Source organism: Anthonomus grandis, chromosome 10 (genome assembly GCF_022605725.1).
Source record: "Anthonomus grandis grandis chromosome 10, icAntGran1.3, whole genome shotgun sequence".
Lineage (NCBI taxonomy): Eukaryota > Metazoa > Arthropoda > Insecta > Coleoptera > Curculionidae > Anthonomus > Anthonomus grandis.
The window spans coordinates 27,474,745-27,502,736 of NC_065555.1; the positions used below are offsets into that span (position 1 = coordinate 27,474,745).

At 34.4% G+C, this 27,992-nt stretch overlaps 1 protein-coding gene across 7 annotated transcripts in view; it reads left to right on the plus strand.

The window, feature by feature from the left end:
- Positions 1–27,992, plus strand: part of LOC126741031 (probable phospholipid-transporting ATPase IM) — a 374,205-nt gene that overhangs the window by 172,965 nt on the left and 173,248 nt on the right. For 2 of the 7 annotated variants that reach the window (XM_050447295.1, XM_050447296.1), the window contains exon 1: positions 9,197–9,945. The exons of the other annotated variants lie outside the window; for them this stretch is intronic. In XM_050447295.1, coding sequence (XP_050303252.1) covers positions 9,600–9,945 — 346 coding nt within the window. In that variant the 5' untranslated portion in view covers positions 9,197–9,599. Of the gene's footprint in view, positions 1–9,196; positions 9,946–27,992 lie in introns of those variants that run through there. 7 annotated transcript variants of the gene reach the window in all.

Below are 27,992 nucleotides of genomic sequence, written 5' to 3' on the forward strand. Positions count from 1 at the left end.
AGACCATTTTTCATAAAATTAAAAATTTTAACCCTTCCTTGTATATACATTCTTAACTGTCTTGTTAAAATTCATAAAAACAAAGATAGTTATTAAAAAAATGTAGATTTTCACTCTTATAACACAAGGGGTGCACAACAAATACGTCCCCCTTATTTAAAACTACAAAAATCAAAGAATAATTCACTGCCCCTTAAGGGGGGTTTACACGATGCCAGTGACTTGAACAAGTTACTAAAATCCAGCACTGGATTTTAGTACTTGCTTTGTGTAAACATATATTCCAATACTAAATTCCAGTATTGATTTTAGTAACGATTCCAGTACAGTGAATAGAAAGCATTTCTATTTACTGGAGCAAGTGGTTACCCCCACTCCCATTATCCTCTTAACTAAACCTGTGTAGACACGATGATTCCAGCGTTCGATTTTAGTAAATAAATTAGTACGTAGTTTTAGTAATTGTTTTAAAGTGTAGGTGTTATTATTATTCAAAATGTGCGCAAAATGGACTGAAGATACCACAGTAAAGTTTGTAGAATTATATAGGGAGGAAGAGTGCCTTTGGAATACACAGTTGGTAATCTATAGAAATAAACAAGCCCGTGAGTCGGCTATAAAAAGAATTGTGGAAACAATGGAAATCGAGAATTTTGGCCCAATAGATGTAAAAAACAAAATAAAAACTCTAAGGTCGACGTATGTACAAGAGGTAGCAAAAATTAAGAAATCGCAAAGCTCTGGGGCCGGAGCCGATGAAATATATAAACCAAAAATGAAGTGGTTTTCAGTTATGCATATGTTTTTACAAACAATGGATAAGAGAAGAATAACATGCAGTAATTTGGTAAGTAAGAAGCTACTATATATTTTTTATTATATGTACCTATATTAGTAAATGAATACAAAATATATTAAAATGAAATTAAAAAATCATTCGTTCCTGCCATGAAACGGCCCCTGTAGTCATAAAATAGTGTTTATATTTATCCCTTAAATTTCTTGCAAATTGTGAAGAATGATTACTTCCTATACGTGAAACTGATGGCAAACCAGCTACTTCTGACCTCCAACTTCCAAGAATAATTCTACCTTGATCGATATCTTCTTCGTCAACGGATCCCTTTGGCAAATATTCATTTACAGTAGTGCATCTAAGCCAGTTATGTAGGGCACAACATGTTCTGACTATTTTATCCACTGATGATAGTCCACAAGCTATGGGTTTCTCAAAAACTCGAAATCTAGACACTAAAATACCAAAACCATTTTCCACAATTCTTCTTGCACGAGACAATCTATAATTGAAGATTTTTTCATCAACAGTAAGTGCATTCTTTGAATATGGTTTAAGTAAATAATGCTTTAACGGAAAAGCGTCGTCTCCAACAAGAAATCCACCATCCGGTAATATATTGTTTTCTAAAGCAGCAAAAATAGAACACTGCGCAAAAAGTCCTCCATCTGAGGCTCTTCTATTGTAGCCAACATCAATGTATATAAAATTGTAATTTCCGTCTACAATTGCCATCAAAATAATACTGTTTTGTCCCTTATAGTTGAAAAAGTTACTGCCACAATTCTCAGGAGCTCGAATAAGTATGTGTTTTCCATCAATGGCACCATAACATCCTGGAAAATTCCATCTATGGTTGAAATCACTTTCGATAGCTTTCCATTCTTTGTTACTTTTTGGTACCTAAAATAAAAAATACTAAATAATTTCTTATTATGCCAAATGTGTGAATATGAGATATTTTCTAGGCTTCAGAAACATATAATGGATCGAATACATTACAAGTAGAAGATGAAGTTGAAGAGGCAACACACGAAGAAGTACCATTAGCAGCAGAGGTAATAAAAGCGAATGTTAGTGGAGCTATTAATAATGAACCTACTCCAAAACGCCATAAGGCAGCGAAGTCCAAGATTAAAGAAGTTGCTGGTTGCATCAAAGACTTAAATTCTTTAACGACGTCTATTCGAGATCTACAATCTACGGAATCATCTGAAAATGAATTCGATATTTTCGGGAAGAGCGTAGCTGCACAATTAAATAAGTTGCCCCTTTTAGCGGCCGTCACGGCTCAAGCTGAAATTCAGCAAATTTTGACTCGTTCCAGAGTGTCAAATATAGAAGGTACAAGCACCTCATTAGGTTCTTCCAGATGCACCAATGCAATTAGTACTTTGCCGATCCCGGAATCATATGAAACCTTGATTTCTCCAGAATCACCCAACACATCCCTACCACCGGCAGATAACAATACAAGCAATATTCTTTCCGAAGCATATAGATCCGCTTTTGATCTAGATACTGATAATTGGGGTTAGAATCATATACTTTATTTTCATTCATACTTAATATTTAGATTTCAGTTTTATAGAATAATGTGTTATTTTACGTTTAATTGAATAATATGATATATGAATAATTATTTTTTTACTGTTGAAAACTATGATTTTAATTTTATAAAAAAAGGAATACGACATTATTTACCTGTATAAAATCCTCCAATGCATCGTATATGGCATCGCATACTTCTGAAAAAAACTTGGAAATTGCAGGCCGGGAAACACGGAATTGCTGCTGCAAATTTCGGTAACTATTTTCAGTAGCTAAATATGACAGAGTAATTTCTAATTTTGTTCTGGCAGGTAAAGCCATTCTCATTGTGGTGTCAGATCGCTGTATAGCTGGCGATATTTTTTTCAGAAGAACGTCAAAGGAAGCAGGAGACATTCTCATACAGTTTCTGTATTCTTGAACGTCTTCGATGGCAAGTTCCTTTAAAAGCATGTTAGATGCACCATGCGTGCTTCTCCTTGCCAGCCATTTTCTAACCCAAATTCTTTTCTTGGGATTTGTTGTTAATTCACTCTGAACAATGTCAATTAACTCCTCTATCAATACTTTAACACCTAATATTAAGCTTCTTTTAAGTAAAACATATTCCTTCTGCTTCGCACTCATCATTTAAATTTAACGTTTTTAATTCTCGCCTGTAACCTACACTACAAAAACTTGATAAAATGGATTTTATGCAAGTTACTTGATCAAATGACTGGCATCATGTAGACAAGAACTATCTTCCAAAGCACTTGCTTTTGGTACTGGATTCTAGTAACTTGTTCAAGTCACTGGCATCGTGTAAACCCCCCTTTAGTCTTTACAACAAATTAGAATGTTCTACTCACCAGCTATCTCCTAAAAAACTCAAAGTACTCATCAGAGATACTCTTCTAGAACACAACTTTTATTCTGTTGATGAGTTTATAACCACGCCTCTGAATGAATGACAAATGTGCTCAGATCTTTGTTAAGTTTTAATTAAAATAAAACAGGTATTAACAAACAATGATGAAATACCTGCAACATGAGTTAGAAATACAGAGAACGTAATTATTCCAAAAATTTACTAAAAAAACTTTATGAGCCGATTTTTTCAGAAACGGTTAAGAATCGGAGTAAAACATATGGGTTAATTTATTTTATTTTGACCTTCTGAATATGTTCCCAAAATATTTCCCTTTCCTCCCGGAACACCCTGTATAAATACCTATAACATAAAGGCACCCTGTGAATGATAGCATACGTTAAAATACAAATATGCCTAGCCAATGAGAGCGCTTCGGCATCCGCGAGGGCGTGGTATGCGAACCGCCAAATTCAAAATAGGAAATTTTCAATGTATGTAGAGTTTTTCTATTCATATTTATATTTAATTAGGTTTTTATGATGCGTATATATTTTAGATGAAGAAAAGTGCAATATGCATTAAAAACATTTAATAAAAAGATATTTTAGCTATTATTAGTAAATGGATTATTGATTTTTTTAAATATTTACAGCGTGTGATCAATTATTATTTTAAAAATATTTTATAAATACTTGCCAAATTTGGTTTTTATAGCAAATTATCTCTTTTATTGACGAAATTTGTTAATCATTTGGTATAGCGGTACGTGTAAGCGCCAGGTATGAATTATTTAATTATTATTGTTAGTTAAATATTAAAAATGAGGTGATACGAAATTAAATTGGTGTGTAGAGCTGATAAATTAATTGGTTAATAGGTGGATAAATAAAAAAGTTAGAAAATAAAAGGCAATTCAATTTTTTAACAATATATGGTGAACATTTTAAAGTTCTCATTTTTACATATCTCTATGTCATAATTCTAATATGCACCTTAGTAATATAATAATTGTCAATAGTTATTTGAAAGTATATTATTTTAATTATTTTAAATTGTCCACTACCACTATACATATTCTATACATTATACTTTAGTGGTTGATATGAAGTATATATATATGGTTGGAAAAGCTGGATAAAGGGTAAATATGACTAAAAAGTCAAAGTATAAGAACAGAAAACAAAAAAAAAAAGTAGAAATTATATTTTAACTTTGTTTATTTCAAATAATAAAAAATCTATAAATTTATTTGTTATTTAAATATAATAATTTATGGTACTTTTAATATCAACAACCTCAAAATTAAATGCAAAGAGGCTAAATGTATTAATCTGATATATAGTATGTAGACTCGCACTTCTTTAGCTTATTTATCATCTCTGCTGGTCATGTATATACAGCCTAAACCATTCAAACTTCCATTCAATAGTAACATGAAAAAAAAGGACACACAGTATAGAAGAAGAACAGGACTCACAGGGGATCTTCCCCCTCGTTCCATGTTAATTTCAAGTTAATCCAATTAGCTTTTCTGCACCCTAAAAAATATTAAAAACATAGCAAAGAAAATGTAATAGAAAATGATTAGTTGAATATTAACATTTTTAAAAGATATAAAAATAGTTATACAGAAACCAACACCTATGACGTCTTAAAATTTGTTTTTACAATTTGAAACCTACACCAAATTAAGCCTTACAAAAACTATACCTAGTTATGTATATGACCTCTTACATAAAATTTGTATTTACAATTTGAAACCTGCACCAAAACCTTACAAAAAATATACTTAGTTATATTATACTGATTATAACACAAAATACCATATAAAATACCACATCCTATTTTTGTTAACTTCACAGCTTTAAAAACAAACATAAAAAAATAGCTACAATTCAAATATTATCTAGCCATTAAATACACAAAGAAATCTAGCTTATTTTTTATTTGGATAGTACATTTGTTTTTCAATTTTTCTTTTCTTTTCAATGCCCTGAGAATTTTCTTCCTCCACTTCTTTATTTTTAAATTTGTTGATTACAGCCATAAATCTGGCAAATGCATTTTTATCTAAACTTCTACCATAGCTACAAATTTCTTGCAATGCAATCTTAAAATAAGTATAACCGATGTAATAAAAATGTAACTTATAGGTTACTCAAACTACTTCTTGATTTTCTTCAGTCAATTAGTCAGTCAATTAGTCAATTAATACTTCAATTCCATTGCAGAACTATTGACTTTCATTTTCGAACTCTCCTGAATAAAATGGTTTACATCCTCCTAATAATTGATTTGGCTAGTTGTGGTTGATCAACAAACAAAACATTATCCTCTTCCTCTTCACTCACAGTTGGGGAACCTACAACAAACTCCTCTGCTCAAAAATGGCTACAGCATGTATATGTTTACAAAGTACTTTGTTATTTCATGTGCTATGTGACAAGATCAATCAGTGTTTTCCTAAAAAGAGGCTTAAAATGAAAAATAGAAAACCATGGGTCACAGCAGGCCTCAGAACTTCAGCTAAAAACCTCCGTTTATTGGCTAAGCTGTGCAAGTTTACAACTAATGCAAACATTATTCTTTATCATCAGAAATATCGTAGTCTATACAGAAAGACGATAAAAGCAGCAAAGGTTAAATATTATAGTGATCGCTTGAATATGTCCTCAAATAGGCAGAGAGAATGTTGGTCAATTATAAATTACTTCAGGCATTCTCACAAGAAAGTTTCAGAACCAGAAGTAAGACCAAATAGTTTAAATGATTATTACTGTAATATTCCTCATTTATTGCTCAAGGATGTGAATACTAATATTGATCCTTTGCATTATATTCAACAAGTGTCAGTTCAAAATTCTTTTTTCTTTTATCCTGTTAGCCTTACTGATGTTAGAGATGCAATTAAAAGCTTAAAAAACCATAAATCAGCTGGAGCTGATGGAATATCATCAAAATTACTACTCCTTTTGCCTGACTCAGCATTGAATGCCTTAGCTTCTGCCATAAACAATTCCTTTCATAATGGCATCTTTCCAGCATGTTTGAAGGAGGCAGTGGTTATCCCTCTTTATAAGGGTGGAGATGTGAGTGAGCCTTGTAATTTTCGTCCAATTTCTATATTATCTACCCTCTCCAAGATAGTTGAAAAACTTGCAAAAATCAGAATTTTATCTTTTTTGCAACATAATTGCATTTTATCTGCAAATCAGTTTCGATTTCAAACGGGAAAAGGGACTCATGACGCTGTTTTCGGCTTTTTGGAGAGTGTCTATGTGTCCTTAAATTCTGGAGAGTCCGCGGCGGCAGTGTTTTGCGATTTATCCAAGGCATTTGATTGTGTAGATCATGGAATACTGCTGTCTAAGCTCAATAATTATGGCTTTAGAGGTGTGGCATTGCAATGGCTGGAATCCTATCTGTCTAATCGTACCCAAAGAGTTACAGTATCTGGATGTTTATCCGATTCCAGATCCCTTAAAACTGGAGTACCTCAGGGTTCAGTGTTAGGACCACTATTATTTTTGCTCTATGTAAATGATTTGGGTTCAATAAAACTGCAGGGCAAAGTGGTTCAGTTTGCTGATGATACCACCATTTTATGGAATCATAGAGATTCTGATAATGTTAGAGCCCAGGTTTTTAAGGATCTTAAGATTTTATCGGAGTGGTGTGCTGCAAACAGGCTTGTATTTAATGTGGGCAAAACCTTTATTATGGGATTTAAGTGTGACATTCAGGGCCTTATGTTTAGTGAAAACTCCCCCTTGCAAAACAAAGAAAGCTGTAAGTTCCTTGGTATTACCATTGATGGTCGCCTTCGCTTCGAAGATCATATCCTAAATCTTGCATCAAAATTATCCTCTGGATGCTTTGCAGTAAGAATGGCGGGGCATGAGCTGGGAGGGGTAGTTGCACGTTCAGTGTACTTTTCTCTTATCGAGTCCCACCTTCGTTATGGCTTGCCTTTTTGGGGTTTAAGCAACAAGGGATTATTAAACATAATTTTTGTGATTCAAAAAAAGGCAGTTAGATACCTATGTTCCGCTGGGTTAAGAGATTCTTGTAAACCTCTCTTTATATCTCAAAAAATCCTAACTCTTTTTTCTCTTTTTATCTTAGAAACAGCTACTCTTATTCATAAATGTCCTAAACCTCCCTCTAACACTGGTCATATGACTCGCCAGGTTAACGATTTTCCCTTACCAATCCCTACATCCTCCCTCACGAAGAACTCACTTATATACCTCAGCAAAAAAATTTACAACCATGTTCCTCTATGTATCAGACAAATTTTAGAAGTTAAGAGATTCAAAAAGGAATTAAAATCACTTTTATTATCCAGGGCATATTATAGCCTTGACGATTTTTTTAATGATACCTTTTAACCTGTGCTCTGACATCATTTTAGTGTTTTAGTTTTGTTTCCTGTTAAATAATGTAAATTACTTCTTCTAAATTCTGTTTTATTGACAGCTTTACTTATTTTTTAATGAAATTTATCAAAAAGATGCTTTTTTTCTCAATCTGTTTTGTTATGATTAATTTTGGTAATGTGTGTAAATTTTATGGTAAAGTGTTTTAGAAGTTATGTTCGTTTGAAATTTAAAGTGAATTTGGAATTTTTTAGTTTTTAGGATGCTTGTACACAAGATTTTGTTGTCTTACGTAATATAGCACATTTTCTTTCTTTCTTTCTTTCTTCTGTTTTGACAGAATTTTCTGGACACTCACATCTGTATTTATGAAAACATATTTTACAGATGTTACAGTATCCAGTGCGACATTGCTCATCACATAGTTCATGACAAGACACAACATAGAACTTACCACTTATCGAAACACTTACTACTTTAAATTTTCCATATTGCAAAATGCGAATGCTTCCCCCAGACTTCTCACTTTGCATGCGCTATTAAATCCTAAAAGTAAACACAACAAAACATACTTATGTATGTTTGATAATGATAACTAAGACTTTGTACAACCTCTGATATCACTCCTGTTACAATTGTAAAATATGTGTTCTTCCCCATTCTTAAACTTGTTTCGGGTCTGACAAGCATAATCTACTTCCCTATTATCTTGTGCCCTCCAAGATGTGAATTCTTCAAAATTCCTAAAATTTAAAATTGATTCTTTGACAGTTTTATGGTGAATATCAAGCAAATGTTTGTTTAAACAGTTAAAATATGAAAATGTCTGGATATCATTAGTACACATTGGACATATAATGGACATATAATGTGCTTTATTTCTTCCTTCCAAACAAATTCAGGGTGAAACTTTTTCCAATGCCTGTTTCTGGTAGATGTGCTTGAAAATTCCTTATCACAAACTTCACAGATTGCATTTTGTTGACTGCAAAATAAATAATTATTCAAATTAGAGCTAAAAAAATTATATGTATCTTACCTTAGTGATGCCATAATTGTCTAACAGACAGCAACAGATAAGTGCAAATACTGGTTTAAGTGGAAGGAAATTATGCACTAAGAAACACACTGGCAAGTTTATTGAAAGGTAATGAAAATCAAACACTAAATTGTTTGTTTTTGAGCCCAAAACCAGCACAGATATGGATTGTATAGATAATGGAGTAGACACTCAACACTATACACTATGAATTTTCACTCAAATAGTCGCAAAGTTGATATAATTGTTGATAATTAAATCAATTATTAGGAAGCAAGCAAAGCAAATAAAATCTGCAATATAGGTTAAGTTAAACAAAACCAATGCCTTGATTTTCAATTTCCGTAGCTAATCGGCAACTAAATTTGACGTACGAACTTTCACGAAAGGATCAGCAGTGCTGCTCCACTCTCAATTTCTCTGATTGGCTGGGCATATTTGTATTTTAACGTATGCTGTGAATGATTTGCCTTTCTCTAGGTTTAGAGACCATATTATTTCATTGAAACTGCTAGCGCCATCTCGGGTATAATAAGCCAACCTCCCAAATGTCACCAATCACCACTGGCCATCTGTCAATGATGAAAACAAAAATCGAAGTAGTGGGAAATGGGAAAATATCCTGATTTACTATTTTTGGGAATAAACTCATAAAAGACAGTGAAACCATTTTTTTAAATCGAAAATATATACATAATTTACGTTTTAGTTCGTGTTAAATTAACCTGCCATTTCCCCGCAGAACAACATTGTGACTTCCTAGGTGTGATTGCGCGAAATCGAGCCTGAATATATTCGGCAGTGATGTGATTTTATTTTGATTCTAATTCACCTGAAAGCCGTGATTTATTCATCCGCATAATGAGAGTTTTGTATAGTTCTTAGCATCGTTTTTATCGTAAGTTATTGTCCTAACTAAGACTTAAAATTAAAAACCAAAAAGTAAACAAACATACAAATGATAAAAAGAAAAAAAAAGACATGGATTTTGAGCTTGAAGTCTTTGAGGTTTATGATGAAAATGAACCGCAGGCCTCTAAAAAACATCCTAAACATACAAGAAAAAAATGTAAACAAAAGGGAAAATCTAAAGCTTCCAGCAGTATAGAGATAGATTGTACAGAAAGTGAAATCACTCAGTCAAAGACAAAAGTTTTACACAGTGACCCAAGAACTATACACAGGAGTCTTCGTGATTCTATAGTTAATGTATTTAGCAAATTAGTAATTTGGAGAGGAAGTTCCCGGTATAGAGCTACAGGAAAAGAAAAGCTGGATTCGCCACTTAGCTCAAGAGATTATCGAAGGGGATATAGTGTTCCTTGTGGTAAGTAATAAAAGAGGTCATTGTATTTTCAGATGAATAAGTTAAAAATATTCCTAAATAAATGTATCTCCAAATATTTAACCATCTTAGTCATATTTATAAATATTTCAAGGCTTGGTAAAATATGTTCAATTGCCTTGCTATTATTTACTTTGTCAAGGCCACATTTTAGGAAGATTTAGAGATTTTCTGTGTTTACTAATACATTGTTATAGATATTTAGAAAAAAATTTAAATGGGAAATATTTCCTTAAAAAAATAATTGTTGTTGAGTAACTAAAGCTTTTAAGTTTAAGTACAAATTTATGTTAAATGTTGTATTACAACATTTATTCTATACAAAATAATTAATAAATATCTATGATAGATTTTATTTCAATTACAATTTGACTTAGGGACGCCCAAAATTGAAAAAATAGATACTGGTATCAAATGATGTATCAAAAATTGAAAACATTGTTCTTTCCAATACATTGATATTTTCAAAAAAATTGATGTATCGAATCAGAGTATTTTTCTAGTTTTGATTAGTAAAGTAATAATCATAATTCAAATAATTTTTGGAAAAACTAGTCATTAAACATTAAAGTAAAAAGTCTATTATAAAGGAGACTCATTTTATTTAAAAAAATACTTTTTGAATGTTTTAGATTACAGATTACACTAAACACATAATCCTAAATCCATATAGAAAATTAACTGCAACATAAAATAAAAACAAATTAAATTACACATTCCAAAACTTCTTATTAACACTATTTAAAAATAGTAACTTTGAGAGTCTTTTTTCTTTCAGACAATTTATCATTTGTGTCAGTGTTTGTCCTGCCTTAGAGAAAAGCTGTTCAGAGGGTACAGAGGTTGCCACAATCAATAAGTATTTCTAGGCCAATTTTACTAGGATGGGATGTATTCCAGACATTGCTTTCCAAGTAGACAGCGGGTTATCAGTAAAACTGGAAATTGGACTCCTTAAGTATTGAGTGACTTTTGATGTAATATCTGTAGAATATTCATCTAATTGTTTTGACTTCTTTCGTTCAACAATTGTATGGTGACCGCTCCACAAATTAAATTCTTTTGAACTGCCTGAAAAAATAAAAATAGATGCAAAAATTAGCTTCCACTTTATTGAAAAATATTAGTTTTACCTGGATAGTTTTACATTGTCAATTCCATCAACATCGCCAATGTAAGGCTCTCCAGCTTTCTGTAACTTAAGTTCTTCTTTGTAAAGGCATTGTAATAAATTAACAGCATTTGCGCAAGCTAATGGGTTCTTAAAATGAAGTCTTCTAAAATGTGGATCCAGTAATGTGGACACTGCTAGTATCCCTACATTTTCAATATCTTCAAATCTCTTTTCCGTCTGTTTAAGCAAACTTTTTTTAATTCTTTACCAATATCTAAAACAGGTGAGGTTTCATTAATTTAACCGAAAAGGCAGTTTACCATTGGGATAACTTTGCTGGTTACATAATGTTCCCCACATAATTCTCTAGTTGTTCTCTCAGTTCCAAGGGTTGCAATAAGTGCTTAATCTCTTCTAATTCTTCGGCTTCTTTTGCACTGATTATATTTGGTGCTGAACTATGTCGATTAATAATTTCATTTATGGTTGATCTTAGTTCCAAAAAACACTCTATCATAAAGTACTTAGAATTCCACCTAGTACTAACTTCTTGAATTAGTTTGTTTCAGTACCAGTTGCTTTTCTTAGTTCGTTGCTAGCCACTACGCTTAATTTAAACCAGGTAACAATCGTTTTTAATTTTGATATCAGAGTAGACAAGTTAGCAACGTCACTAACAGATTTTTCAGCTACCAAATTAGTTATTTATTTATTTATTTATTTATTGACGGAATCCATTTACAAAAGTATTACATAGCATACCCATAGAAACATATATATTCAGATACAAAACTATCTATAAATCAGTGAAAGGTGTAGATGAGTTAATTAATTAAAGCCCCTATGAAATAATATTCTTTAACTGCCCCTTAAAAGATGTTATCCTAGAGTCAAAAAAGTTTATCTGTCCTGACAGACCATTAGCACTTCGAGCCATTCGTGTAATTGGCTCATTAATGCCATAATTGGTATGGTGGAATGGGACTGAAAATATTTCTGATTGTTTATTCAAACTGAAAGGCACCCTAAGTTTAAAAAGAGACAATAACTCGGGACAATCTATAGTAGCATTTAAAACCTTATGCATAAAACATAAGTCGAGTAATGTTCTTTGTGACTCTAATGTGGGTAAGTTCAGGTTATCCCTGACCCACTGATAGTAATACTCCTGTCTCCTGTAACCACATCTAAAAGGCGCCACCCTTAAAAATTTATTTTCAGTTTTTTCAATCTGCTCAATGTAGCAGTTATATGACGGGGACCACACAATTGAGCCATACTCCAAGATGGGCCTAACAAGAGAGCAATAAAGTATTCTAAAAGTAAACAAAGACAAATCAGTTGTAGACCGTTGGATAAAACCCAGTATTTTCATTGCCCTACCAGTCATCTGATTGATGTGACTTTTAAAAGACAACCTGGAGTCAATAAATATTCCTAAGTCAGAAACCTCTGTTTTGACACCAATTGCTACATTATTTATTTTATAAAGAAAAGCAATAGGGTCTCTTTGCTTAGAAAAAGTAATCTTATGGCACTTATTGATATTAAGGGACATTCTATTCAAGTGGCACCAATCAAAGAACAAATTGAGGTCTTTTTGCAGGAGCACAGCATCAGAAAGGGATGTGATAAGCCTAAATAGCTTCACATTATCAGCAAACATTAGCACATGACAATTTTCAAGTTTCCAAACTAAATCAATCAAAAAGAGGCAAAACAAAACAGGGCCCGAGTGAGAGCCCTGTGGCACCCCAGATGCCACCAAAATTTCAGAGGAACATGTACCTCCAAGATTAACAATCTGGGTTCTACCTCTGATGAATCCCGAGATCCACTGAAGAAGAGGCCCCACAATACCTAAAGCTCTAAGCTTCTGCAAGAGTATCCTATGGTTAACCCGATCAAAAGCTTTGGAAAAATCTGTATATATTGAGTCAACCTGAAGTCCCTTCTCCAAGCAGCGGTAGAGGTAGTTGACATACAGCACCAAATTAGCATCAGTAGATCTGCCTTTTATAAATCCAAATTGCTTAGGATTAAATAAATATTTAAAACTCCAGACAATCCTATGACTGACCAGGCAGTCAAGCAGCTTTGGCAACTCAGATTGGTTACACACAGCCCGATAATTGGAAATTTCATTTCTACTACCAGATTTAAAAATGGGTTTTAGAAAACTTCTCTTCCAGAGAGTGGGATAAGAACCAGTACCTAGAGATTTGTTAAAAATGAACAGTATTGGTTTCATAAGAACATAAACACATTTCTTTAGGAAGAATGCCGGAATCCCATCTGGTCCAGCGCAGAGCTTATTCTTAGAGGAAGTAATAACCTCATAAACATCCTGTGTTGAAATTGATTTATCAAAATCAAAAGATGGTAGGTCATTGACTTGCTCATCCGAATAGACGGATGAAAAGTATTCTGCAAACATATCCGCAGTATCCGAGATATTCATACTAATCCTGTTATTGTATGTCATTCTGGAGGGAAGACTAAAACCAGTTCTTTTATTTTGAATATATGACCAGAAGTACCTTGGATTGCCAGCGAGATTCATTTCCACCTTCTTAATGTATTGTTGATAGCACAACTCTCTTAAGTACTCACATACTGTTGTCTCAACAATACAAATTCATCATAATCCTGCTGTTGACCACTAATTTTAAACTTTTTGTGAATTTGTGAATTTTACAAATGAAATTTTGTTTTTAAGAAATCACATTCCTGAAACTCATCAGAAAAAGATTGTTTATAATAAAATTGTTTTGATCCTTTTCTAAACTGAATAATTTTAATAGACTCTAATAAAGGAATATTATTATTTTTTCTTTGCTCACAACCATCTTGAAACGAAAAAAAATCTGAATGGTTTAGAATTAAGCATTTTGTTTTTCAAAACGAGTTTTCAATTATTTTTACGAGTTGCTCAAAGTCATAAATGTTCGGATTTCTTTTCATTTCAGCACTTATATTCCCATGAACAGAATCCGCTGCCATAAATGAATGCCCTGGCTCAAAGTATTTTATTGTGATTTGTTCTGGACCCCACGAAGCATTTACAAACAAAGCAAGTGATGAATAAAGTGTCCACTTCTTGTTTTCCGCTGAGCAATTGTCCGCCCAAAAGACCAAATCGGTTACAACTGCATCATAACTTTTAATAATATTATAATAGGCTGAAGTTACGTCTGCCGCAGATCTTCCCCTTGTAGCTTCATGCCATACTATACATATATTTTCATCCAATTTTAGAGATGCAAAAGTTTCGTTAAAAACAACAAGCCTAAAAAATATAATAAGTTTCAAATGCACATTTTATAGCGAAGTTTTTTTTACTTACCTTGAAATAAAAAATGATTGTTTTGTAGACATTTTTGGAAGTAAAAGTACTTTTTGCATATCAACGCTAAATATCTTTCTGTTTTCATCCAGAGACTTTTCCTTATCAGCTTGATATTCTTTTCTAGCATCTGTTTTGTTGGTCGAATATTTTTCGGTAGAGATCGTAGGATATTTTCTTAAATCTGCTGCAATAATCATCCCACAGATATTTAATAGTTAGTTCTGGAGAAAGGTAACGCCTATTTGGTGAATGTTGAAGATTATAGTGAGAAACAACTGGACGGAAAGATTCAATGTGGGTTATTACTAGTTTTTCTGTTTCCTCTTTTTTGCTTTGTAACAATCCTCTTGAGATTAATCCCCTTTCATCTTCTAACTTAGCAAGGCCCTCGGAGCTATTTAATTTTGATGAGAAATGACTGGTTATTATACCGTCTGTTTTTAGCCCCAAAGTATGTAAAAACATAGGCTTGCATACTGGTAGCCTATCATCTTCATTAACAAGACGTGGTAGAAAATATTTTAAAGAAAATTGCTTCGGTTTTAAAGCTTGACTTCGGTACTTTATTTTATTCTGAGTAATATAGGCTTCTAAAAAAAGTCTTCTGCCAGAAAAGTTTAGTTTCCAAAACTTTTTCCTAATTTTGTCACTTGAATTTTCATTTATTTTAAGATAACACTTCTTTCACTCTTTACACCTTTTTCTTTTAATCCGAGTACAACTTTGTTTATAATATCTTTTAGCACTAATTCACAAATGTTGTCAATATCTTCGGTCTTTAGTGAATTTGATACCGTTACGGCATCGGTATCGTTAACGGCAACGGTTGTCAACTTATCGGATGTATTTTCAGGGATTTGATCAATTTCTCTTAGGTTATCAAGATCAAAATATTGTCTAACTTTTTTAGTTCGTTCAAGACTGGGATCATAGTCTGGGTCCTTATCGCTATCATCAGAATCAGAATAAATTGGTCGGTTATCATCATCATCCAATGGCAAATCTTGATCTGGAGATGTGGATTTCGCCCTAAGAACAAACAAAAAGTTTAAAATATAATAAAAGGTACTCTTTTTTGTAAAATTACTTACCTCTCTAAGCTCATTTGCACAATTTTTCGTGCACGGGATCCCATTATAATAAAATACCTCTCGTTTATAACCACAAAATCCAAAATCACAATAGCAAAACTACTAAAAACATGTGGATGCGACCGTGCACCACCAACCACCACAACTACACTCTCCTCTATGAACAATTTTTGACTGACAAAAAATTTCTAAAACACTGTAACTCAAACATACTTATAAAAGCTGCTCTTCTGCGTATTAGAACTCTGGGAAAAAAATTGGCAAGACCTAGTAACTTGAGTTACTGAATTTTGCACAGCACAAATATAATTTTTTTGTATACTTACTAGAAAGATGCATGGTAAAATCAAAGTATATAGATTTCAACAGTATATAGATTTGTTAGACTGTGGTAAAATAGGCATTTTTTACGGATAAATTGGGCGGGAAAAAAGTCATATAAGACTTCTTGGTTAAAGATTGCATTGGTGTCCTGGCTGATCCGCTGACCTACATTTTTAACTTAATATTGTCAAGAGAACAGATTCCTGAAATTTGAAAGACTGCTAAAATAATACCTATTTTAAAAGCTGGAGACTCTGATCAATCTCATTACTCTGTAACTTCTCAAAAAATTTCGAAATTATCCTGAATCCGTCGCTATTTAGTCACGCAACAGAACTCATCTCTGTAGACCAGCATGGATTTTTTAGCGGGCGATCTTGTGTTACTAACTTATCCTGTCTGTCTAGCCACATCTTTAAATCAATCACTTGATGTTAATACTGTAATACTTTTACCGACTTCCAAAAAGCTCTTGATCGGATAAATCACTATTTTTACCTGCATAAATTAACTCAATATGGTTTATCGTTTATAGTCAGGGAGATTATTTAATTTATTTCATTCCTACTTGATTGATGGATCTCAATATGTCGAATATGAGGGCTTTAAATCGAAACTCGAACAGGGTTATCCTGTTTAGTTTTTTTATAAATGACTTGATTGACTCACTTACTTGTCATAGGCTGGCTTTTGCCGATGATTTGAAGCTATATTTAAATGTATATGGTTTGGAGGATTGTGCTTTTCTTCAGAACTGCATAAATACATTGGAGGTATGGTGCGCTGTTAACAGGTTAGACTTGAATGCGGCTAAATGTAGTGTTATGTTAAAAATATTATCCCGGCAAGACTATCCGGTTTACAGGGGCTATTTCTAGGGAGTTGAGTTTGTTCGACAGTCTTGGTTTAAGAGTTCTAAACAACAAGAACAACTCCCTAGATCTGATAGGTTCCAGAAACCCTGTTAAATTTAAAAGATGGAACAAAAAAAAAAAAGAACCTATCAGGCCGGCTTCGTGGGTTCTCTGTATGGTCAGTTGCCTCAGTCAAACTCACTCACTCAGTAGTAAAACTCCTTAATTTAATTTAAATAGGGTGTTTATTAAAGTCTTCATACTCAATAGCTTAATTTATCAGAAACAAGGAGTTAAATCTACATGGTAAGTAAATATAAGTAAATATACAAGATGGTCTTAAAAAGGTAAACAAAAATAAATAAAAGATATATACATATATATATATATACAAGTTTATAACCCAAAGGTAGATACCTGAATTCGTCAGTGATCACTTCGGAAGCATTACATAATAAGGCGTAACATTGAATTGTTTTAATTTAGATAATTATACCATAAATATAGTTACTTAAGTTTTAAATATTAAAATGAGAAAGTGATAATAAATTCATGTTAAATCATACAAAAAAAAAAAAATCAAAAGAAGAATATGGTTAAGATTAAAAGAATGTGCTTACGGGTCAAGTTCCATGGTGTTCTTCTTTCGGGGGCGAGAGCCCGCGATGGGCAATTTTTCACCACATAGGGCTTACGGCATGATGTGTGTTGACGGGGCTAAGGGCGGCGAAATTATTTTTCAGGCTTCAGGGCGAAATCCTCATCACTGCTGGGTCACGGCTGGCGGTTTACACTGTCATATTTAAGGAGCCCTAAGAGAGATTTCTCAATGGAAACCCGGAACACCAAATAAAATGTCACCAACGGTGAAAACTACTTACGAAGTTTCGAGAGGCATCAAACTACTAAAACCCATCCTGCTTCAAAAATATTTCGTTGAAACTGAAGAAACACTAATGCAATTTAGTTTTAGATGTTATTTTAACAAAAAAGGTGCTGGCGGAGAGAGATGATAATAGATTTATTTCAAACCTCTCTCCGTCACAGCGGGCAGCACGGTTCACTCTTGACGGACGCAGGAGCTGGAAAGACCCCCAGATGCGTCGCGGAACTGCTTAAGTAGTAGTCCAAAAGACGTCTGGGCGCAAGACCGGAGATTGAGGAACTTCACTCGTTACTTTATGGGTTTAGCCGCTATGGGCCCAACCAAAACCCATACATAGGTCACTAATAAGCAAACCATAGAGTGCCTAGTGGAAAGTACAATTACGGGCCAAATCGTAATAATTCGACACGCGGCGCCACTGGCGTCCGCTTTAGTAAACCGGTTGACCAATTCAATTGCCGTGAAATCTTCTCCATGCACCGCATATTGTAAACAATAACAAAGAATTAAAATGGTGATAATATTGATAGTGGTTTAATGAAAAATATTGGCGAATTCCATTAAGAGTCGAAGGCAATTGTAATTATGGTGGGTGTCTCAGTTTTGAAAGAAAAATTTAGAATAAAGTCATTTTTAAATATTTTAACCAAATGAATAAAAGTTAGGATTCTCCAGATCCCGTCTAAAGCGTAATTAATCCTGCAACAACTCCCCCTCTTCCCCCAAGAGAATTACCAGAAAAGTAATTCTCATGCGAAGAGAAGTAAGCATCCAACTGGGAAGGGAAGTAAAGAATGTGCGAACAATCTAATTATTTGAAAATGCTATTCAAGCATTAAAATAAGTCAGAAAAATTAAAACTTCAAATTGATTGACTCATGAAATAATAATACTATAATAACCAACGAAATACCAAATAACACAAAATTTCTAGTAATTTCTGATAGAATTCCTAATCGGAAATCTAAAATGCTTCAAGTGGTAGGCCTTCACCACAAGAAACTTCACTAGAAAGAGAAAAACAAACAAGGTAGCTACTATCCAATAACCGCAAAAACATCAAAATACCCAGTCCGCACAGCTTTGAGGAAAGAAACTGGAGAAAAAGAAATTATATTTGAATTGAAAAATCGAAAGAACTAATAAGTAAAACACAAAAAAAAAAACATACGTCCCGACCAGTAAGCAAAATCGATAAAGTCTAATCGGAATCGGAATTAACGAGTAGTTCTTCTTTTGGGATCTTTTTCAAATCTTTAACATGCCAAGCACCCTTAAACTTGCGCTTTTCGTCAATCAGTTCATACGAGAGACTACCGGAGATAACTTCTTCTTTATTGTAAAGGGGCCCAAAAATTTTGGTGCAAGTTTGGCGGTAAAGTTTTTACTAGCATCAGAAAGATCGTAATTTTTGCGATAAACTCGCTCACCGATCTCAAAACTAATTGGTCTTCGTCGAAGATTATAACGATTCTTTGATCTTTGATGCGCCGCTTTCAGTCTTTCCTCAACGTCCCTATATACTTTACTTAATTCACGTGAACGTGCCATAAAGTCGCCAACCGTGATACTGGGAACATCCCTATTATTGTGTTGGTCGCCCGAGGGCATATATTCTCTGGAAAAATTCATAAAATAGGGAGTGAGCCCGGTGGCTTCATGCACCGAAGATCTTATGGCAGAACCAACCTTAGGTAGAAGTCGATCCCAATTCTTATGATTATCCTCAATATAACAACTTAACATGGTTTTAAGGACTTGATTCACACGCTCCACGGGGTTGGCCTGGGGATGATAAGCCGGAGTATATCGGATATTGACCTTATACTGCTCACACAGTTTGGAAAAAAGTTCACCTCGAAATTGAGCACCATTATCGCAAATAAGAAATTGGGGAACACCAAAAATGAGAAAAACTTGTTCCTCTATAAGACGACAAATCATAGGGGCCTTAGCTGAGCAAAGAGGGAAGAACAAAGGAAATTTAGTGAAGGTATCCAAGACGACCAATACGTATTTGTAACCCTGAGTAGAACGAGGCAAGGGCCCAAAAAGATCGACGCTAATCGTGTTCCATGGCTTCAAAACTTGAGTTTGTTGTCCCATTAATCCGTGTCGCTCCCGGAGGGGCTTTTGCGAAATACATTTGGCGCAATGCCTAACATATCGGAGGACATCAGCTCTCATTTTTGGCCAATAATAACGACGCTTCAATCGTTCGTATGTCTTCATGACACCACCATGACCAGCCAAAGGATGATCATGATTTTCTTTCAAAATCATACGTCTTCGATCCTTGGGTACTACTTCCTTCCAGAAATCTTCATCATCTCGAAGAGACGGGGACACTTCACATACTTGTAAAGTAAATTTCCTTCAATTCGCCATTGGGGATAATTAATAGGATTCTCTACGACCTGATTGAAAACTCTTCGATACCACTTATCTGCAACTTCTGGTTCCTGGTATACACTCAATTTAGCAATCTCTGGCACAGCTCTACTGAGAACATCCGGCACAACATGATCTTGGCCCTTTCTATGAATAACCTCAAAATCGAATTGTTGCAACCGCAAAACCCATCTGGCAAGCCGTCCTGTTGGTTCCTTCAGACTATGAATCCATTTCAGACTATGATGATCTGTTATCACTTTAAAGGAGTATCCCTCTAAGTAGGGTCGTAATTTCTCGCAAGCATAAATAATGGCCAACAGTTCTCTCTCTGTGGTGGAAAAATTCCTCTCTGCTTTAGACAGAGATCGAGATATGTAACAGATAACATGTTCACCATCATCAAACTCTTGAGATAATACAGCACCGATCCCATACGCTGAGGCATCAGTCTGAACCAAAAAGGGTTTCGAGAAATCAGGACAAGTAAGTACAGGAGCGGAAACTAACGAATTTTTGATGTTCTGAAACGAATTTTGACATTCTGGGGTCCAGTTCCACTTTTTGTGTTTACAAAGAAGAGCGGTAAGGGGAGAAATAACGGTTGAGAACTGAGGAATAAAACGCCTGTACCAGGACGCCATACCGATGACACGTCGGACTTCTGTGGTGTTCTTTGGAGTCGGAATGTTCAATACGGCTGTCACCTTATCCGGGTCGACATGAAGTCCATCTTTATCGACAACATATCCTAAATACTTAAGTTCGGATCGACAGAATTTACACTTATCCTGAGAGAGTGTTATACCGGCTCTATGAAATCTCTGGAAAATCTCTTCCAAAACCTCTAAATGTTGCTGAAAAGTCTCAGAAATACAGATTACGTCATCTAAATAAACAAAGACATGTGGCTCCAAATCAGCTCCCAATAAGGTATCTACCAATCGCTGCCAAGTTGCAGGGGCATTCGTCAACCCAAATGGCATTCTCTTAAATCGATAAAGTCCCCGACCAGGGACAGAAAAACTAGTTTTATCACGTGAATGTTCATCAACCTCGATTTGCCAATATGCAGAGTTAACATCTAACGAAGTAAGATACTTTGCATTTCTTAATTTGTCCAAAATACTATCAATAAAAGGGATCGGATAAGCATCCTTAGCCGTAACAGAATTTAGTTTTCGATAGTCCACGCAAAATCTCCATTTACCATTACCTTTCGGTACTACTAAGGCAGGGAAAGACCAGGCAGATTGTGATGGCTCGATAATATCGAGTTGCAGCATGTTATCAACCTCCTCATCGATAATCTTTAGAGTGGCGGGTGAGTATCTATAAGGGCGCAAACGAATGGGTTGGGCATTACCAGTATTAATCTGATGCTTCACTAAATCTGTTCGACCAAGCTTACCACCCATTAAAGAAAAGTATTTTGAAGTCAATTTATCCAAGGCGGATCGCTGTTCTGGGGTTAAAATTTCCTGAGGAATAATGGCTTCAGTGATACAGATGTCCTGAGACGGCACACCAAAATACCAACAACCATTTTGCAAATCAGGAACGACACCAACAGTTTTCCAAAAATCGATACCCAATATCAATGGACAACTCAATTTCTCCACTACCAAAACACTGCAAACCGCTACCTTATCATACAAAACAATAGGTAAGTTAATTGCGCCAATCACTTTACTAGAACTATGATTTCCAAAATTGCACTGAGAAAAAGGTGATGATAACAATTGTATGTCTGAACGTTGTAATATATTCCATATGCTTAAACCAATAGCAGTAACATTTGCTCCAGAATCCAATAAGCCAATAAATTTCATACCAAATATCGAGACTTCGAGATGAGGACGATCATCACCCTTGCACTGTGCGAAGGCGTAATCTAGAATAGGGTAGCTGGGGTTACTAGTCGAGACCTTAGGAATCGAACTGATCTCTCGACTAACTAACAGTTCGCCCTTGGGTTTCCCGACCTACTACAATTTGGACATGAACGGGTAGTCACATTTTCCCGACCGCAACGGAAACAGTGTCGACGAAAGGGTTGTGGACAAGTACTACTCAAATGGCCAGTACTACGACAATTCCAACAAACCACCGGACCACGAGAATTCTGAAGGTGCGGTGAAGAATTCATTGTATGTACACGAGGGTTTCTTGGTCGCTGATACATCAACTCAGGCTCGGCGACATTATTAGGGTTTACTGGAGGAGGTTGCATGCGTTGAGTTCGCAATTGGATGTTCTCAATCTCTTGTGCTGCAAGTTCCAGCTCTGTGATGTTGGTGAAATTGTGAAGTGCAAGTTGATTTTGCAATGAGGGGAGCAAATTTCGGCGTATAATGCGAAGTTGCATTTCCTCGGATGGAGGTTCACGTAACTTTCGAAACAAGTTTCGCATTTGTGCAATAAAGATTACCGACTTCTCCACTGGACCTTGCGTCCTATTCCTTATATCACACCAAATATCCTCCTCATATTCTGACGATAAATAGGCAGACCTAAGTTTACATTTCAATTCTTCCCATGACCTGATATCACTGCGTATAGATCTATACCAAGACAAGGCTGTGTCTGAAAATAAAATTACTGCACAATGCAGCAGCTGATTCCAAGATATTCCACAAGCAAAACCCAACTCCTCTACACGCTCAATAAAATTGGTAACACTACCAGAACCATCAAAATGTAACTGCCATTTTGAAATTGTTGAAAAGCTCTTAGCCAGATCATCGGAACCTAACGGAATCGTGACATCATTAGCATTAGCAGAAGTAAACACGGGTACATTCCGCTTCAAGGTGGAATTAGATTGTGGAGGAAAGGAATAGTTCCTCGATGGGGAATAATAAGAACACGTTATTGGGTTAACTGGATCCTGTGAAATAACGTTCGTAGAAGGAATGGTGTGAAGTGACTGAACTAAATGTGTCGAAGTGTGGTCACAAAAAGTTGGTGCTGTTCGAGTAAACGGAATTGAAGCAGGCCGAAACGAACAAGAGGGACCTGAATTTACAGATACCGTCGAAGGAATCACATTGGGTGAAAGATGCTGTGAGACTTCTGTCTGAGCTTGAGAAACAGGAAGAGGATGATCCAGAAGGGAGTCCTCTCCAGGGGAAGCCTCAATAGTAACCGGCACCTGCAAAATTTCCTCTACACTCATTGTCAAGGTTCTCTTGGCCATTTCTAACCTATCAATAATAGAATTTAGCTGAGTAGACAAACTCATTACTTCTTCAGAAAAATCAGGATGAAATTCTAATAACTTCTTGAAACGACCCTGGATATGTAAGGCCTTAGACCGCAACCTACTATACTCTTTATTAATATTTAATTCACTAAGACCTGAGATAGCACTTTCCAATAAATTACACTTTCCTGTACAAATATCAACTTCGTTATCAGGGTCCAATTCTATTACCTCAAACATCGGCAAGCTATTAAGTTTCTCTAATTTCAAATATAACCTTAAACGTTGACGCTTTTCAATAAGAGTACCAGCCGTGATAGCACCTCGAGATGATAGCTCATACTCAAGCTCGTCCAGCTCCAATTTATTTATATCCATTTTCCCCAAAAATATCTCCGCCAATAACACAAACAAAAAAAAATAAAAAAAAAAATTAATAAATTTTTTTCTTTTCTTTCCCCTTTTTTTTTTTTTTAATTATTGTCCCCTGTATGTATTGTGTATTGTGATGTAACTTGAGCAACTAAGCCGCTAACAAGGTACGGTGCACACAGTGCAACCCACCCCGTTCCAAAAAAAATTAAAAAAAAAAAAAAAAATCTGAAGTCCCGGGTTTGTACTGCCCCTAACCTACGTTAAAATCCCAATGACAGTATAAACGCTTTACTGAGTTGCAACACTAATCACTGTTAGTAAAACACCTCAGTAAGATTCCCCCCCAACCTAGAATAATTATACCTAATAATATATCTATAATAACAATATCTAATATAAAATACCTATCTAAATTTTATTTCTATAAGCTCTAAATATCTTTATACCTAAATCACTCTTAAAAAAATCTCCAAATTCAGAAAAACAATTCGAAAACAATTTATATTTTCACAGTATTACAGTAAGCATGACCCAGCAGTGCCGATTTTCCCCTAGCCCAGCAAAAGAATTTCGCCCAAAAAAATTCAATTCGCCTCAAAGATTTACTATAAGTAATTTATTTAATTAGCCCTGTCTAGCTGAAACGTTACATTAAAAGAAAATCTTAGCAAGTTATAATCCTAATTAGAAAATGAAATGTAAGTAGATAAGTAATCTTCAAACTTTCAAACACCCTATAATATATTAAATCTACCAAAAGGAAATTAAATTTAAAAAAAAAAAAAAAAAAAACTTTCAAAAGAAAAGTACTATATAAAAAAAATGAAAATCCAATCTCCCCTTCCTTCCTTAATTTCCATAAATTTTTTTAAAAAATATTGCCCCCACGTTGGGCGCCATCTTGTTATGTTAAAAATATTATCCCGGCAAGACTATCCGGTTTACAGGGGCTATTTCTAGGGAGTTGAGTTTGTTCGACAGTCTTGGTTTAAGAGTTCTAAACAACAAGAACAACTCCCTAGATCTGATAGGTTCCAGAAACCCTGTTAAATTTAAAAGATGGAACAAAAAAAAAAAAGAACCTATCAGGCCGGCTTCGTGGGTTCTCTGTATGGTCAGTTGCCTCAGTCAAACTCACTCACTCAGTAGTAAAACTCCTTAATTTAATTTAAATAGGGTGTTTATTAAAGTCTTCATACTCAATAGCTTAATTTATCAGAAACAAGGAGTTAAATCTACATGGTAAGTAAATATAAGTAAATATACAAGATGGTCTTAAAAAGGTAAACAAAAATAAATAAAAGATATATACATATATATATATATACAAGTTTATAACCCAAAGGTAGATACCTGAATTCGTCAGTGATCACTTCGGAAGCATTACATAATAAGGCGTAACATTGAATTGTTTTAATTTAGATAATTATACCATAAATATAGTTACTTAAGTTTTAAATATTAAAATGAGAAAGTGATAATAAATTCATGTTAAATCATACAAAAAAAAAAAAATCAAAAGAAGAATATGGTTAAGATTAAAAGAATGTGCTTACGGGTCAAGTTCCATGGTGTTCTTCTTTCGGGGGCGAGAGCCCGCGATGGGCAATTTTTCACCACATAGGGCTTACGGCATGATGTGTGTTGACGGGGCTAAGGGCGGCGAAATTATTTTTCAGGCTTCAGGGCGAAATCCTCATCACTGCTGGGTCACGGCTGGCGGTTTACACTGTCATATTTAAGGAGCCCTAAGAGAGATTTCTCAATGGAAACCCGGAACACCAAATAAAATGTCACCAACGGTGAAAACTACTTACGAAGTTTCGAGAGGCATCAAACTACTAAAACCCATCCTGCTTCAAAAATATTTCGTTGAAACTGAAGAAACACTAATGCAATTTAGTTTTAGATGTTATTTTAACAAAAAAGGTGCTGGCGGAGAGAGATGATAATAGATTTATTTCAAACCTCTCTCCGTCACAGCGGGCAGCACGGTTCACTCTTGACGGACGCAGGAGCTGGAAAGACCCCCAGATGCGTCGCGGAACTGCTTAAGTAGTAGTCCAAAAGACGTCTGGGCGCAAGACCGGAGATTGAGGAACTTCACTCGTTACTTTATGGGTTTAGCCGCTATGGGCCCAACCAAAACCCATACATAGGTCACTAATAAGCAAACCATAGAGTGCCTAGTGGAAAGTACAATTACGGGCCAAATCGTAATAATTCGACACGCGGCGCCACTGGCGTCCGCTTTAGTAAACCGGTTGACCAATTCAATTGCCGTGAAATCTTCTCCATGCACCGCATATTGTAAACAATAACAAAGAATTAAAATGGTGATAATATTGATAGTGGTTTAATGAAAAATATTGGCGAATTCCATTAAGAGTCGAAGGCAATTGTAATTATGGTGGGTGTCTCAGTTTTGAAAGAAAAATTTAGAATAAAGTCATTTTTAAATATTTTAACCAAATGAATAAAAGTTAGGATTCTCCAGATCCCGTCTAAAGCGTAATTAATCCTGCAACAGTAGTGTGGTCAGTTAATCTAGATCAAAAACACCCTTAAATTTTGATTACTTTATTAATGATACTATTTTGAGTAGATTAGAATAAATTACTGATCTTGGTATCACCTTTGACTCTGAATTTATATTCATTCCACACTTCAACAACATAGTCAAGTCAGCTCTGAAAAGGCTTGGGTTCATAATTAGAAGTTCTCAGAGTTTTACTTTGGAATGTACATTAAGACTGCTTTTCTGTTGCTTTGTGAGATCAAAACTGGAGTTTGGCTGCATTATATGGAACCTGATCTATCAGAATCATGTTGGGCTCCGTGAATCTGTTCAGCATAGATTTGCTAAGGTTTTGGCCTTCAGGCAGGATGGCATATATCCAGTTAGAGGGTTTGATCATCGGCAACTATTGGAACGCTTCAATCTACATCCATTACATCTCAGAAGAATGATCTTCTCTGTAAAAGTCCTGCATGGGTTACTGAATGGATTCATTGATAGTCCTGTACTCCTTTCTGGTGTACCTTTCATGGTGCCTAGGCTTAATGCTAGACATCCCCTAGCATTCTTTCTGCCAAGGCCTCATACTAACGTCCTGTTAAAATCGCCGCTATATACAATATGCGCTATATTTAATCGGATCTGTCACATGTGTGATATAAATTTCTCTCTGGTTCATGTGATTGTCGATATCTTGGTGGATCATTACTCTTGGGATTAAGACCCATGTGTTTAAGTTATAGCTAGTAGGTATATTGCAGTTAATTTAATTTAATTTTGTTGAATATGTGATTATCTTGTTAAACTTTTATAATTGGGTTTTTATATCATATTAGTAGTTATTTGTTCTAATTTTTTGGATAACTTTTGAGATTGTGACTTTCCTTTTTTTCTTTTCTTTTCATTCATCATTTTAGGTTTGTTTTTTTTCTTTAAACTATTTTTTTTTTCATGGTTTTGCAACTGTCTCATGTTATTGGGCAAGCTGCTTGTTGGAAATAAAGGCTTATTATTATTATTTATTACCAATGTTCCTGGCAAAACAAAAATTATACATATATTAAGAAAAACACTGATTATACATATATGATGGTATTATTCTAAAATCTAAATCATTGTAAATTAAATAAGATAGGAAATTTCTATTTTATTTTCTATTATCCACCTATTTATTTATTTTTTTACCTTATAGTATGGACTTAATCTAGTTTCATTTGGCAACATATTATAGAGCTTAGGTCCTACATAGTATAATATGTGTTTCTGACATAGGGTATGTTTAGGATTTTGTATGATTTCAAGATTTTGAGCAGCCATTTTGGTATTTAGCCCATGATCAATTTGTTTTTTATAAAATGATGATTTAAGCATTAACCTTATAGTTGCCTTAATATGCAGTTGTTTAAGTGAAAGCAGGTTGCTTTTCTTGAGGACAAGTTCTGTAGGGTATCTTCTGTTTTTAAAAATCATAATCTTAATTATCCATTTCTGTGTTATTTTTAATTTAGATAAAACAGTGCTACCCGCATTTTCCCAGACAACCAAACCATAGCTTAAAATTGATTCAATTAAGGCAAAATAAACTGATTTTAATGTTTGCAATGATAAAATATTTCTTAATTCTAGGTATTTGATAGTAAACTAAAAGTAAACTTCTAGGTATTTGATAAATTCTGTCTTTTTAATTTTATCATTACATTTACATAAGAGACCAAAAGTTACAATTTGCTTGGTGTATTTCAAGTGTCAATATATTCAGTATGCTCTGATTTAAAAAAGAACATGTTAAAAATTTAGTTTTGTCAATATTTAGTGTAAGTCCTGTAGTCCAACTGTAGTCCAACCATTCTTTTGTCTTTTGTATTGCAATTTCAGCTTCTTTCCAGTTTTTACCACTGGCTATTATTGCAGTATCATCAGCA